This window comes from Carcharhinus amblyrhynchos, chromosome 15, assembly GCF_965287045.1.
Source record: "Carcharhinus amblyrhynchos chromosome 15, sCarAmb.v2.hapA, whole genome shotgun sequence".
Taxonomy (NCBI): Eukaryota; Metazoa; Chordata; class Chondrichthyes; order Carcharhiniformes; family Carcharhinidae; genus Carcharhinus; species Carcharhinus amblyrhynchos.
The window spans coordinates 51,570,129-51,585,848 of NC_137338.1; the positions used below are offsets into that span (position 1 = coordinate 51,570,129).

The window sequence follows — 15,720 nt, forward strand, 5'->3', positions numbered from 1 at the left end:
TTCCTGGAGCAAAGTTTAGAGAGATATTTTATTGATTTACCTAGACCGGTTGAAGCGCAATAAAACTAACTTTTTTCTTTGTTTAACACAAGAAAACTTGGCTGATTGGTTTTGTTATAATCACAGTGCCTGCACAGTTAAACACTCACTGAATTGGCAGGAATATCCTTTTCCCAAAAACCCTCTGACAGTCAAATGAGTGGTGGTGAAAGAGGGTCATTCGATCCTCTCCTCACCTAATTGTAACAATATGCATACATTTCACTTGTCTGAACATAAATTCAAACTGCTCACCAGCCTAAGTCTACTTTAGGTTGGCTGGTACAGTAAGTGGAAAGGGTGATTTGTGATAATATGCATTAGTCTCTGGTAAATGTATTTTGCAGCTCTTGGCAGTGAAGCCAAATTGGAATGTTATTTATATCTCCACGGGATACTTAGAATCGCAAGGCAAATTTACACCACTACTGAAACAGGGTCACAACACAATAGTCCCCACAATATCAATGCTGCGAGAGTAGGTCCCCCAAGTGACTCGCGTGGTTTTAAAAAAAGTGAATGGCTAAGCCATAGAGTTGAGAAAGTCTGTGCTGATTTTGAGTCACTTAATATGCCTACTTCGGGGAAGTATAAATCAGTCATAGTGTCAGCTGAAGATTGCAGTTCTGAAATCATTGCTGTCAGCGCATAAAATATATTTTGGCACTGATGGCTTAGTTCCTCCCATTGTTGACTTGCCAACACTCATTGTCTTGGTGCACACATGGTCATGTGGGCAAGCATTAGAGGAATGCCAGTACCTTCAGAAGGGATCACATTTTTGGGCAGGTGAGTAACAGGAAGAATTACAAATAGAATGAAATAGATCAAAGCAATATTGTACTGTCTCCATTCTTCCCCAAAGACTAACAGCTGAATCTGTAATGATCCCCACAATTGAGCACCGAGCTGAAGCAGCTTACTTGTCTGTGCTATAATCTTCATTAATTAATTATAGAGTCTGTGTAGCTAAAAATAAATGACATTTAACCCTGGATTGTGAATATCTTTATTGCTTAAATTCCTGTTGTCAGGAGACTCAATTAGTGAGTTTCAGCAATTGCTTAGAAATGATCTTTATGTCAACTAAGACCTATTATTTTCGACTTCAGAAATGCAACCTGTAATCTGCACCCTAATTCAATGCTTTATCCCAGCTTTCCTTTGTACATAAAACAACCTGCTTTAATGTGGTGGATGGGAGGCAGATAAAAGCAAGCACTTCAAGCTGTGTTACCTCATTTCCAGGTCCTTGTTTTGTACAATACAGATACAAGCAAAAAAAAAAGTGCACCATCTCATTTTTTTCCTAATTTCCTTCCTTGTGCAGGTGATAATGATGAGGCTGCAATTTGATTGCCAGCCCACTGTCTTGACTAAGTGGCGGTGGACCTTCCTCTCGAACAGCTGCAATTTTAGCACCGAATCCTGATTTTACGCTAGAGTCATAGAGCAAAACAGCACGGAATGAGGCCCTTCGGCCCAACCAATTCATGCTGACCATGGTGCCCTCCCAGCTAGTCGCAATTGGTTCATATTCCTCTAATCCTTTCCCAACCATATCCTTATCCAAATGCTTTTGAAATGTTTCTATTGAACCTGCTTCAATCGCTTTCTCTGGCAGCTCATTCAATATACATACCACCCTCTGCGTGAAGAAGTTGCCACTCAGGTCCCTTTTAAATCTTTCTCACCTTAAACCTTTGCCCTCTAGTTTTCAATTCCCCTATCCTGGGGAAAAAGACTGCGTGTTCATCTTACCTATGCTCCTCATGATTTTATACACCTCAATAAAGATCACCCCTCACTCTCTTACGTCTGAACTTCAACATGCAATACTTCTCCAAACAGTTATGGATCCTGTATCATTGTGCAGTGGTCTGAAAAATTCCTCCTCTTTTAAATAATATATGCAGTGGAATCACTGGTTTTATTATCATCGGGTGGTTGAGTCCTAGAACTCAATCACAGTGTTAGATTCCAAGTGCTACATATCTATACTGTACTATTATTGTACAAGGAGCTTTACAAGAATTGAGTGTGAAAACTAATACATTGTACTTCAAGGTCATTTGTATGATATCAAGTGTGTTTGATTATTTTATATAATGCCACACACCATCATTGAGAATGGAGAGCCCCAATTTCAGCCCAGCAAGATTGCGGATTCACACACATCAAAGCAACCCTAAGAAAGAGATTTTTCTTTGGGAGGTGCCATCTTTCAGATTAGACTTTAAAATCAAGGCCCCATTTGTTCTCTCATAATAGCATAAAAGATCCCATGGTTCAAAAAGTAGTAGAATGCTCCTGATATTGTGACAAATATTAACCCCTCAATCAACATTACTTGGTCTTGGTGGGACATGGCTGTAAGCAATTCAAAATATTTCAATGGCTGGGAAACAGTTTGGCATTTCCTGAAGTGTAACTTTCTTTTAAATGTGCCATAAGAGCAGGAGGCAGATTCCAATGCATCTAGCCTTGAGCATTTAGCAACACACGCAGCCACTCATACGTACAAGTTTAAAGAGATTGGTTTAAAAGAGATTGGTTTAGAAGCGATCAGACCAGGGCTGCAATCATAGAATCATACAGTGCACAAGCTGCCCTCTGGCCCATCGCATCCACACCGCCGCATTAGAAACACCTGAATTCCCAACTAATGCCATCTGCCAGCATTTGGCCCATTGCCCTGAATGCTATGATGTGCCAAGTGCTCATCTGGATACTTTTTAAAGGATATGTGGCAACCTGCCTCATCCACCCTCCATGGCAGCACATTCCAGACCATCACCACCCTCTGGGTAAAGGTTTTTCCTCATTTCTCCCCAAAACCCCATGCCCCTCACCTTGAACCTATACCCCCTCATGACTGACCTTTCAACTGAGGGGGAACAGTTGCTCCTTATCCACTCTGTCCATGTCTCTCATAATCTTGTACACCTCGATCAGGTCACCCCCTCAGTCTTCTCTGCACCAACAAAATAACACAAGCCTTTCCAATCTCTCTTCATAACTTAAGTGTTCCATCCCAGGCAACATCCTGGTGAATCTCCTCTGCATCCCCCTCTAATGCAATCAGATCCTTCTGATAATGTGATGACCAGAACTGCACACAGCACTATAGTTGTGGCCTCACCAAAGTTCTATACAACTCCAACATGACTTCACTGCTTTTGTAATCTATGCATTGATTGATAAAATCAAGTGTCGCACATGTCTTTTTCACCACCCTACTAACATACCCTTCTGCTTTCAGAGATCTGTGGACAAAAACGCAAAGATCCCTTTGTTCCACAGAATTTGGTGCATTGCATCACACATACAGCATGAATGATCAACATCAGCACCTAGTGGCCCACGAAGAGAAAGATGTTGCTGGCTGGAAGATCTGTATGCATCACTGCTTAAGTTGACAAGTCTAGATGCTGTGCATTCAACTGCTTACAAGCTTTACATTGACAGAATACAATTCTTTCCTGTTTTGGAAAAATATTTAACAAGGGCCTAGTGGACACAATCAATGACTCCCTGGACCTTTGGGAATCGCTGTGTCTACTCTCATGGCACCATTGTTCTTTGGAATAATCACATTGTATTCTCCAGCAAACAATGTATCAAAGATTCACTTAATGTATTTGCAGAGGCACTGGTTCTCTAAGAACTGCAGGTTTGCAAGTCTTTACCTGCATATTTTGATATGGAGGGACTGGTGCCATCAATGCTATGTATCTCACAGCTGTCTAACAAACCTGTTGTTTTGCATCTTTATCTAAACAACAAACATATGGAAGAATTCTCAATGTAAGAATTGTTTGAATTGTGCAGAGGAAAGGTGAGCATAAGAGAAGAAACCAAAGTAACTGATTACATTAAGGGGGAAAGATTTCACATAGTTTTTTGAAGTAAACTCAGAACAGATACTATAATTTACCTCTTAAAAATGCTAATTTATTAGTGAGAATATAGCAAAAGAGTGCAAACTGGCCATTTGATGACATTTTTGCCCAAATACAGACAATGCTACATGCATCTGCTAGAAATTGCGGCAAGAAGTTTGCAGAGGTCTAGTATAATAAATCTCTGCCCAATATTTAGAGTAGCTACTTCCTCCTAGTAGATTCTTAATTAAGGTTGATGAGCCCTACCAATTCAGAACTGCCTGGCTGACAGGCACCAAACGCCCGACTTCACACCCCTGCCCACATTTCTAAACAAAGACTGACACATGAAGCCAGGCAGTCAGTATTTGATTAGGGAAGACTGTTTGAAATACTGATCACATGAGTCTTCTTGAAGATGAAGACATCTCAGCTCTCATCATCATCCTGATCCTTCCTAATCCTCATGAATGCGAGGCAACTTTAGCTGCACCATTTAAAACAATTAAAAGCATCCCATTTTCACTGTGAAGTAGCAGGACAATCTTCCCAACAGTGAGTTTCATGTAAAGTACTGCATACCTGGCATCAAAAACATACTCTTTAGCGATCAGTTTTGCTGTGCTGGTCATATAATTCGCATGTACAATTCCCACATACCAAAGGCGTACTCCACAGCTAGCTAAGCATGGGAACCAGAACCAGCACCACAGGACATCCCAAACTTAGATATAAAAGACAATCTGAAAGCCAACTTAGGACATGCAAGCTGGGTTCCAATACATGAGGAGAAACAACCTGGGGCAGAGCCAAAAGGAGAAGTCTGTGTCATCAAGCAATTTCAACATTTGAGAATACAGTCAAGAGCTTGGCGCTAGGCCAATGTCTCCGTCCATCGCTCCAACTCTTGACTTCATATGCAGTATTTTGCAATTGATTATGCAAATCAAAACTTGGCCTAACATAACATGTGAGAGGACATCAACCTAGACTGTAAACAGGCCTCTTTTTGTTTCCTTGCTGAACACTGAAATGTTAAAGCAACAGGACACTCCATTCTATTAGACTGACCACTACACTCCGGCAACCAATATTTTGTGGCATTCTTAATGTACTAAATTATGTGCTAATGTAATTCCAAGGGACTAACAATTAAATCTGGAGATGAAAATCCATGTGGAACTAAATAATGTATTCTGATTATGTCACTTATATTTGGTTTTCTGAAAATAATCATTAATTCGCACTCTAATACATACATGCTTTCATTGGGTGAGATGCTGTCGTTCAAGTAAGATCCATTTCTGTTTTCCATCTCTGCTAGCCTGCAAAACAAAAATCAGCAATTATCAAGGTTGCGGTGAATTGAAACAGCTTTGCGAAAATAACTAGTCACATTTTACATTTTTGGGACAAAGTCTTCAGGATATAACAATATCAGCATCAATCTCAGCAGGGTTTACAAGGGTCTGTGGAAACAGATAGATTTCCACAAAATTACAAAGTTCATCTCTAGTGCAAGCCTTCTCCACGCAACCAGTAAACCTGATACTAACCTGTTATTAGTAGGAGATGAACCAGGCCCCCACCCAATTTCCCTCTTGGCCCTTGCAGGGAGACTGAAGAAAGTTTTTAATTAAAACCATCAATATCTTATCTTTATGTAGCACCTTTAACAGAATGAAGGCACTTCACAGGAATGTTATAAAACAAAATATAACACTAGGCCATATAAAGAGATGTTAGGTGGTTAAAGAGGTAGGTTTTAAGAAGTGTTGTAAAGGAGGCAAGTTAAAGAGGTTTAGGGAGAGTATTCTAGAACTTGGGGGCTAGTCAACTATATGGCTACCAATGGTGGAGCAATTGTAATTTGAGAATTCACAAGAAGCCAGAATTACAGAGGCGCAGTTGTCCCGGCTGGAGGATATTATAGGGATATAATATCCTCCAACCCACGAGGTGGGTGTGCCGGAGGATCATAAGATCAAATTTGACACCAGGGTTGTGAGTATCAAACTTAAATCTCAGACTGTTGCCAATGGGAGAGGTTAAGTCCTGCAAGAAGTCTCACAACCCAAGATTAAAGTCCAAAAGGTATATTTGGTAGCAAACGCCACTAGCTTTCAGGGCCCTGCCTCTTCGTCGGGTGAGTGGGGAGTTCTGATCACAAACAGGGCACATAAAGACAAATACACAGTTTACAGAATACTGATTAGAATGCGAGACTTTACAGCTAATCAAGTCTTAAAGGTACAGATAGTGTGAGTGGAGATGGCATTAAGCATAGGTTAAAGAAATGTGTATTGTATCCAAACAGTCTCCATCAAGGATGGTCACCTCAGCACCTCACTGTACCACAAGCCCAGATAACCTCATGATGCTCCACTTCTCCAGCTTCCACCCTAAACACATTAAAGAAGCCATCTCCTAAGGACAAGATCTCCGTATACACAGGATCTGCTCAGATGAGGAGGATCGCAACAGACACCTCCAGACGCTGAAAGACGTTCTGATAAGAACAAAATATAGCACTTAACTCATTGATCCACAGTTCTGACATGCCACAGCGAAAAACCGCACCGACCTCCTCAAAAGAGAAACACGGGACACAGTGGACAGAGTACCCTTCATTGTCCAGTACTTCCCCGGAGCAGACAAGCTACAGCATCTTCTTTGGAGTCTTCAACATGTCATTGATGCAGATGAACATCTTGCTAAGGCTATCCCCACACCCCCACTTCTTGCCTTCAAACAACCGCACAGCCGCAAACAGACCACTGTCCGCAACAAACTACCCAGCCTTCAGGAGAACAGTGACCACGACACCCCCACACAACCCTGCACAGCAACCTCTGCAAGACGTGCTGGATCATCGACACGGATGCCATTATCTCACGTGAGAATGCCATCCATCAGATACATTTGGCCAATGTTGTCTACGTGATGCACTGCAGGATAGCATGTCCCGAGGCATGGTATATTGGGGAGACCATGCAGACGCTATGACAACAGGTGAGTGAACACCACGTGACAATCACCAAGCAAGACTGTTCCCCTCCTGTTGGCGAACATTTCAGCAGCCACAGGCATTCGGCCTCTGATCTAAGTGTTCTCCAAGGTGGCCTTGACGAAATATGACAGCGCAGAGTCGCTGAGCAGAGATTGATAGCCAAGTTCCGCACATGAGGACAGCCTCAACCAGGATCGTGGGCTTGTGTCACACGATTTGAAATCCCCATGACTTGCCTGGGCTTGCAACATCTCACTTACTGTCCTGTCTGGAGACAATACATCTTTCTTTAACCTATGCTTAATGCTATCTCCACTAATATTGTCTGCACCTTTAAGACTTAATTAGCTGTAAAGACATGCCCTGTTTGTAATCAGAACTCCCCACTCACCTGACGAAGGGGCAGAGCCCTGAAAGCTAGTGGCATTTGCTACCAAATAAACCTGTTGGACTTTAACCTGGTGTTGTGAGACTTCTTACTGTGCTTACCCCTGACCAACGCCAGCATCTCCACATCAGAGATTAAGTCAGCAGCTAGGAATTGAGTTTGGAGTGAAGACTGAGAACAATGGCTTCAGTTGTGCTGACATTTAATTGGAAGAAATTTCAGCTCATCCAGGACTGGATAACTAATGTCTTCTGCTTCATGGATTCTTGCACTGGTCCCACTCCATCAAGGACTCATTTCAATTAGGTCCAATTTCTGCGTGGAGGTCAGCTTGCCACTTCTCATTGGTTGTGTGGAATGCTAGACTTCTGCTCAGCACCATGTGAGCCAGGGAAATGGAGACTCCACCTCCGCTGCATCCTCCTGATGATGTGCATCTTATAAGGATCTGGTGGGTAAAGGCTCCACACTGTACTCAACGTACCTAAGGACCCCTAAAATGGTAGAGACCAAGCACAAGCATACCCATATGTTCCCAATGGCTTCCACCAGTCTGTTCCACCAGGGTTACAATGGGAAGCCCCAGCAGTTTGTGTGCCCTGGAGCTACAATGGAAAACCAACAGAAGCCAGACAAATTTTTCGATCCTTTTATCTATTATTGATCATTTCAAAAGTGAGTTTGATATATTCTTGAAAAGAAGATATTGCGAGTGCTTTATGGAAAGAACAGGAGGGTGGGACTTATTGAGTAGCCCTTTCAAAAAAAAAGCACAGGAATAGTGGGCTGAATAGCCTCCTCTGTCCTACATGCCTTTTCTTCCTCAGGCTCAGTCGGTTATTCTTATTCTTCAGTTCATCCAGATGGGTACGCTTGTAGCAAATGAATGAGATGGTTGCCTAATCCCACATCTCATCATTGCTGTCAGGTGAGTCAGCCTGGGGACAGAGGAATTGGATTTCTAAAGCCCCACCCCAGCATGCCTAGAAATGCTATAGCCTATATTGAACATTCCCTCTGCAAAGTGCAGCTCAGATTAGGAATTGCTATGTCTACTTTTGTTTTGTTTCAAACAGTCAAACCAACAACTTCCGAGAAGCCAAAGCTATTACCCTCTTTTGCAAAGGTTATTGATTGAGCCCATACATTGCACTCATTCCTTACAATAAGAAATCCAGTAGGAGGCAGTTGAACTCATGAACCATTTTATCTGTCTCAAGTCTTTCCACTCCCTGTATCTGACTAATGAACAAAGTATCCTTAAGGAGTGATAACATAGCATTCAAATAAAAAGGAAACAGGCAATGCATGACAGTGCATGTTTCTAGCCAAGTTCTCTTTGTAGTGATATCAATTCACAGTAACGTTATGTAGCTTCTGACATGTCACATCAAGGTAGGATGAACAACCATATTTTAAAACACTGCCATTCACCAGAGGCATGATTTTTTAAAGTGGCTACTTGAACTCCTAATTTTGGCTCCAGTTCACATTAGCTGACAGGCATTAATATGATTCATATTAACAAAGGTTTTACATAAATTCTTTATACGTAATAGGAAGCTGTTGGATCCATAAAAGTTTTGAATTCAGAGTTAGTTTTTAGGGTACACGTTTTAGAATGCCTCACGTCTTTTCAAGGATTTTTTTGGCTTTTAATTAATGCTCTTTCTTTAATCTGCTGGGTTTTTTGGCTACAACAGATCAGCAAGCATAACAATCCATTTCCAAAACCCCACTGGTACCTGCAGTGATCAGTCTCATCTTCCCCATAACTCTCATTAGCAATCTTGTCTCCTCACACATGCTGGTGTACTGCATCCAACAATAGAAAGATAGAAATTAGGAGTAGGCCATTCCGCTCTTCAAGCCTGCTCCGCCATTCATTTGACTATAGCTGATCGTCAAGTTCAATATCACGAACTTTCCTTCCCTCCTTGATGAGTACCACATAGTGTCAGCAAGCCAACTCTTAGGGCCATGGCACGTAGCCCAGAATCTACTACTCAAAGCAAGCCATTACCCACGACAGGATCATCACTATAGCTCTGCGCACCAATCGACATGTCTGTGTGCCTACATGCTTGTCTTTCACTGCATCCTCTAGTGCATGTGCAGTTTGTTCCAATACCATTTGGTGTTTACCCATCAGCCAGCTCAAAGTACTGTTTTGTACCTGTGTTGGTGATATCAACCACCATCAGCAATTGTTGGTTACTCACTTCGCCTCTTTCTGGCTCTGGGTAACAGTCACTCTGCCTTTCACTGCCTGCAATTTCACAGCTCAAGCTGTCTGTTGCTGCTGTGCCACCTCATGCTTCTCCACTACAGCACTCACACTGTTAATTTGGAGCATTTGCTTTTAGTGACTGGTGTATGAGAGACACCCAAGTCTTTTTAAGTAGAATCCCAGTGGTGCAGGAGGAGGCCATTCAGCCCACTGAGTCTGCACTTGACAGGTCTTCTCCCCCACTCTATCCCTGTAAGCCCATGCATTTACCATGGCTAATTCATCTAAGCTACACACCTTGGAGCACTATTGGGCAATTTTACCATGGCAAATCCACCTAACCTGCACATCTTTGGACTGTGGGAGGAAACCCAAGTAGACACTGGGAGAATGTGCAAACTCTACACAGTCACCAGAAGCTGGAATTGAAATCAGGTCCCTGGTGCTGAGAGGCAGCAGTGCTAACCATTGTGCCACCCTTATAGGTCTCTTTGTACAAGGACATAAAATAATATAATTCAGTGTCTGGTGTATACAGATTGATCTCTTTGCAAGTATATTTCTCCAAGTTGCAAGTATCTCTCACTGCAAGACCTCTTTCTGTGTTCTATTAAGCAGTGGAATTTAATAAAGGCACTACCAGTGACATTCCATTTTTTAAATACGAATTTACTCAAGCTATCAATGGATATGCAACTAAAGCATGTAAATTAAGTTGAGTTGTTCACTCAGTCTAATTAAACAACAGAGCAAGCTCAAGTGGCCAAATAACACATTCATGTTCCATGAGAATGCATGTTCACAACAACAAACTCCTTCAGCGTGCCTTCTGAGGTTAGAAACGATTGTTGGCATAATGTTTGACATCCTATTTACATAATACCATATAATGGTGACATAGAAATTAAGAGTCAATTTGGAAAGAAACATCACTTAACAGTGCAGTTGTGTAAATTAGTCTAGGTGTTCTGGGAAAATCATTGTATATCAACATTGCAATTTCGCTTGAGCAGTGAATTGCATTAAAAAGCACCCATACGAAAATAGCAGAGCTATGTACAAAAAAGTTATAGTCCACTTTCATACAACATCAGTTACAAACCTAATGATTATTATACTGAAGCACAAGAATATTCCATCCATCTTCAGCCTACAATGTGGCCATACTGCTGTAGACTGGAAAAAGTTAACTGAATATTTTTCCATATAACGTTAGTTGGAAAGCTAATTGGAGATTACTGTTGAAGATATCAATTTTGACTGAAAGTTGAGATGCAACAGAATCATTGAGAAATAATATATTTCATTGAAATGAATGATGATTAAATTGAGATCCACAAATGACACACAACTGTCTCTTACCTGCTAGCATAATGTTCAATTCGTGAATGAGTATCATCATGTGACAACTGAGGGGATGAGGCAGGTCTGCAATTGAGAAAAAGACCTGCTGTTTACAGAAGTGTAACACCGTGCAAATCATAAAGCGACAGGCTGCTTGATTTATCACCTCCCACTGATAACAATTTACCAAGGACATTGGTGTACAATTATCTGGAACACAAGACAAATCTGTGACAATACAGTAAATAGTGACTACTGTATCTGCCAATCCCATTGTGATGTCCATCTCTGCATGGTCTACTTAATTGTGATAAGACAATTGCGATAATTTATCTTTTGTGTTACATGTGGGCAAGGTCTGGGACAAGTATGCTGCTGTGAATTTCAAAAGCCATACAACTCACACCAATCTTACTTCAATAAAATTAACTTTAAACTTTGCCACAGGTGACTTTCTGCATTCATCATGCTCTGCTTTTAATATGCACGTCTCTTCCTGATATTTCCGAAAACCAAATGAAAAGATAATGCAACTCGATTCCCTTCATTGTGCTTGAAATGGTGCTAAATTGGAAAAGCACTTCTGATTGAAGGAAAATTATTGCCAACAGTACATAGGTAATAGAAACATTTCTATTACTGTACATGGCTGATAAATGTCAAGGGATTTCAAATGGAGAACTGGTGATTTCAAAGGAAAAAGTCCATTTCCAACAGTTCAGAGGTTCAAACCAATAATCATTCAACAGTTCTACTTCACAGATTTAAATTAAAAGTTTGAGACAGGCAGCTTGGAGTTGTAAAATGAGATATACACATTTATTTAAAGTGAAGCCCACATTTTAAAATGAAGCATACCACTATTAACTCTCTGGAAAATTATTATTTGTAAATAAATCTATTTATTCCCAGCACTGACTCTCTCCCTCTCTCTCCCCATCAACCTGAATAAATAATAGAACTGGAAGTTTATTACTCGGGGTTGCCTAAAAATTGATAAGGTGGGTATGCAAACTACTGTGGTTTATTCAAATCTATGCACATTTAAAACCTGGATCCAGCAAGGGAGTTGCTCCATCAAAATTACTCAATTATTCTTTTACAAAGTATTGTAACACAGTTGGCATTTTATTGGCGGCATAATCACAATCATAGAATGATACACCACCGAATGAGTGCATTAAACTCAGTGTGCCTGTGCTAGCTTTTGGAAGGAGCTACCCACATAGTTCCAACCCTCTGCCCTTTCAACATAGTCCTGCAAGTATTTCCACCAAGTCTTTTTCCAATTCCCTTTTAAAAGCTATTTATTTAATCTGTTTCCACCACCCTTCTTGACAGACAGAAGGAAAAACCTGCAGGGATATACTGGAGGAGCAGGGGAGGGGCGATTAATTTGATTGCTTTCTGAAGAGTCGATGCAGACTTGATGGGCTGAACAGTCTCCTTCAGTGATAAGATGTGCTGAAGATATGCAATTGCAATTATTTGTGTGAAGATAGATGAACTCCCATTTGGACAATTCATCACTGTGGGATGATACTGAATATTCAAGCTAAGGTTTAGAAAAATTAAAGCCATAAACAACAATTTTAGGGTACACGAAGTTCCATTATTCGCACTCTGTCATCCATTTTTATTTTTCAGTCAAAGAAAACTGTTCAAGAAACACTTATTGATACTATTTTATTATGTATCACACTTATTGCTTGGGTATTACAATGCCATACATTGAATATGATAACATGAGGACTGTCAATTATTCATCCATTTTCACTATTTACCTGCTGGATGGGAAGGGTCTTCTACACTTGAGGGGGATAATTAAAATTTAGGTATACACAAGGTTGGTGATAATTTACCGCCACATCGGTGTTTTAACCAGGAAATAAACTTATGCAATCTTGAACTACTGCTGAGGTCTTTTCCTGATCTCACTGCAGGAGGAACATATTTACCCAAGCAAAAGGGAGTTTATGCTGAGCTCCCAAAAAAATTACTGGGGCAGAGTGGGAGAGCTGAGGAAATTCCTGTGCAATTTTTAAAGGGTTAGCATAATGTTGAACGTTGTGACTCTTTAGGCGAAGGATATATGATAACTTCTGAAACCCACTTTTAATGTTAATAACTAAGCAGAGATTCCCCTACAAAAAAAATGGAAGTGGGAAGTTGGAATGGAAAACACATGGTGTTGCATCAGCCGATATTCAGTTAAATGGATTTGAATATCTGAGAATGCAGGTAACAGCTGGCTGAAATAATGTCATCTATTTTGTGCTAACAACCAAGGTGAGTTTCTAACACAACGCATCTCAGCCCTAACCCATGATTACAAATTATCGCACTTTTACAGTTTGCTTTTCCCTTTTCACACAGATCAATGAGAGGCTTCTCCAATTTAGCGGCAGTCAGTGCTGAATTAAGGACAATTTTGAGTTATGTAGGCTGAGTTTGTCAGAATAAAGCCTTTTCATGTTCAACCTGTACAACCTACAGAGAACTAGACACCACCATTCCAAGCTGGAGTTGAACAAGCATTTGAGGTGATGAACTACCCTCAGGACATAAATTATTTTCTTTATTTAATATAGAGACCTTAAAAATAGAAAAGGCTGGTTTTGTGACATTTTACCTTTTGAAATGTTTCAGAAAATTTACACAATCGTGTTCAAAAGCAAACAAAGTCAAGCAACTGGGAGTGGAAACATTAAGAACACTGGTTGCAATCATTTCTTAAAAAGAAAAATAAATAAACCACGATGCAGATGTGTACATCAGCAGAAGTACTCACTCATAATCTACTGGCCAGAAGTTGATCAGAGTAACAGGACTGCAAGACAAAAATATGGAGATGAAGTGGCAGCTGAAACTCAGGGGAAACGCAACAAGCACAAAATAAGGAGGGGGAGAAAAGCAGCAGAAAGAACAATGATGTGAATGAACATGGGAGCAATATGAAGAAATAATATGCAATGTATGTGCAAAGATTTCATGCAACTGTTTTGCAACAACAGAAATATATCTTTCAATGTAGTTAAAATGTATAAATTTAAGATAGGCACAAAACTGAGAGCATCTCTATTACACTGTTCTCCTGTGGACCATTTCCTCTTTGCCATATCTAAAAGCAATGACCTTTGCTGGGGTTCCATTCCAGGGGTCCCAGCAGTTCGACGTTACCTTGCTAAGGTAACCCTCGTTCATGTGTTGATCCAGATAACGAGTGCTTGCAGGTTATTTATCAAGAAGGGTATAACAGCAGTTTGCTTCTGTCCTCGCTTCATGTCCACAGGTGTACACTTTCCAGTAGGAGTCACCAGAGAGCCAGCAGGTATAAAATCCTTAGAAATATTGCCTTTTGTAGTCAAAGAGCTTGGAGGTTAATTGGTGTGCCTCACTGCTGCTCTCTCAGGTTAACTAACTCAGGATGAATCACAGGTCAATTCTATTCTGTATGTTTTACTACACAATATGTTAATGCATTCTGAACAGCATTAAGAATGTAGTGCTGCTAGCGGTTAATGCAATAGGATTATTGCAAAAAAATATAAGTAGATGTAGTTACAGACAAAATTACTCAAGGAACAAAGGTTGCTGCATGCCATTTTAAGACCATCACATTTTTGGTTTAAAACTCCCAGACAAGCAAAACCCTATTCGAATTTCTAAATCAACCTATTTGTAGGTTAATATGGACATCCTCAGAATGGCCTTACACACAATGGCTGGAACTCTACCACCTCGTTCACCATGGAATCAGCGCAGATGAGAGTCTGACAAAGGAAATCTCCAGTCTCGTCTGAGCAAGGCTGTAAAATCCCACCCATGGTGGCGCAATTTGAACTATATGCATCTCTCCACTGAGGAGAACATTTGGAATTTTGTCCATTCTGCACCCATTCAGAATTCATGAAATGCCACATGAAAGTAATGATTAATTTTTAACCACAAAATTAGTAGAGCTCATAACATAACCAAGAGAAACTGAAATACCATACAGAAATACCATATGGTACTCTATACCATACAGGGTATACAGTATAAGAGCTGGAGTCTAATGTTGCAGTTGTATAGAACATTGGTTAGGCTGCATTTAGAGTACTGCGTCCAGTTCTGGTTGCCTTACTACCAGAAGGACGTGGAGACTCTGGAGAGAGTGCAGAGGAGGTTTACCAGGATGTTGCCTGGTATGGAAGGACTGGGCTATGAGGAAAGATTGAGCAAACTGGGGCTGTTTTCCCTTGAAAGATGGCGACTGAGGGGGGATCTAATAGAGGTATATAAGATTATGAAGGGTATAGATAAACAGAAGTAAGCTATTTCCTATGTTAGAGATGCACAGTACGAGGGGCCACGGGCTTAGGGTGAGGGGGAGAAGTATAACACGGATATTAGAGGGACGTTTTTCACACAGAGGGTAGTGGGGGTATGGAATGCTCTGCCAAGCAAGGTGGTGGAGGCAGGCACTCTGGAGTTGTTTAGGAGTAACTTAGACAGGCACATGAGTGGGTTGGAGATGGGAGGATATAGGAGATTGTTTTAAATAAGGATCATTAGCATTGGGACGTCCCTGGTAATGTAAAAGGATGTGGAATCATACTAATGTTTTTCTCTTTTAATTCACAGGTTTTAAGTCGATCCGCCTCGTTGCCCAACGAGGGGCATACACGCGATGGGTCGTACTAGGGCTGCTCTTGGATGTTCGAGAGTAGCCTAGTGCTTCATGTCGTTAGTGTGTGCTTAAACTGGACCAGATGCTGGGCAACATGACAGCTCAGTGACTATCGCTGATTGCTGTGCAGACACAAGGATTTGGGCCGGTGTC

At 40.9% G+C, this 15,720-nt stretch overlaps 1 protein-coding gene across 10 annotated transcripts in view; it reads right to left on the reverse strand.

Moving 5' to 3' along the window:
* Window positions 1–15,720, reverse strand: part of dmd (dystrophin) — a 1,714,977-nt gene that overhangs the window by 56,524 nt on the left and 1,642,733 nt on the right. For all 10 annotated transcript variants that reach the window (XM_080203928.1, XM_080203931.1, XM_080203930.1 and 7 more), the window contains 3 exons: window positions 13,687–13,725; window positions 10,914–10,979; window positions 5,183–5,248 (listed from right to left, as the gene is read on the reverse strand). In XM_080203928.1, coding sequence (XP_080060054.1) covers window positions 5,183–5,248; window positions 10,914–10,979; window positions 13,687–13,725 — 171 coding nt within the window. The remainder of the gene's footprint in view (window positions 1–5,182; window positions 5,249–10,913; window positions 10,980–13,686; window positions 13,726–15,720) is intronic.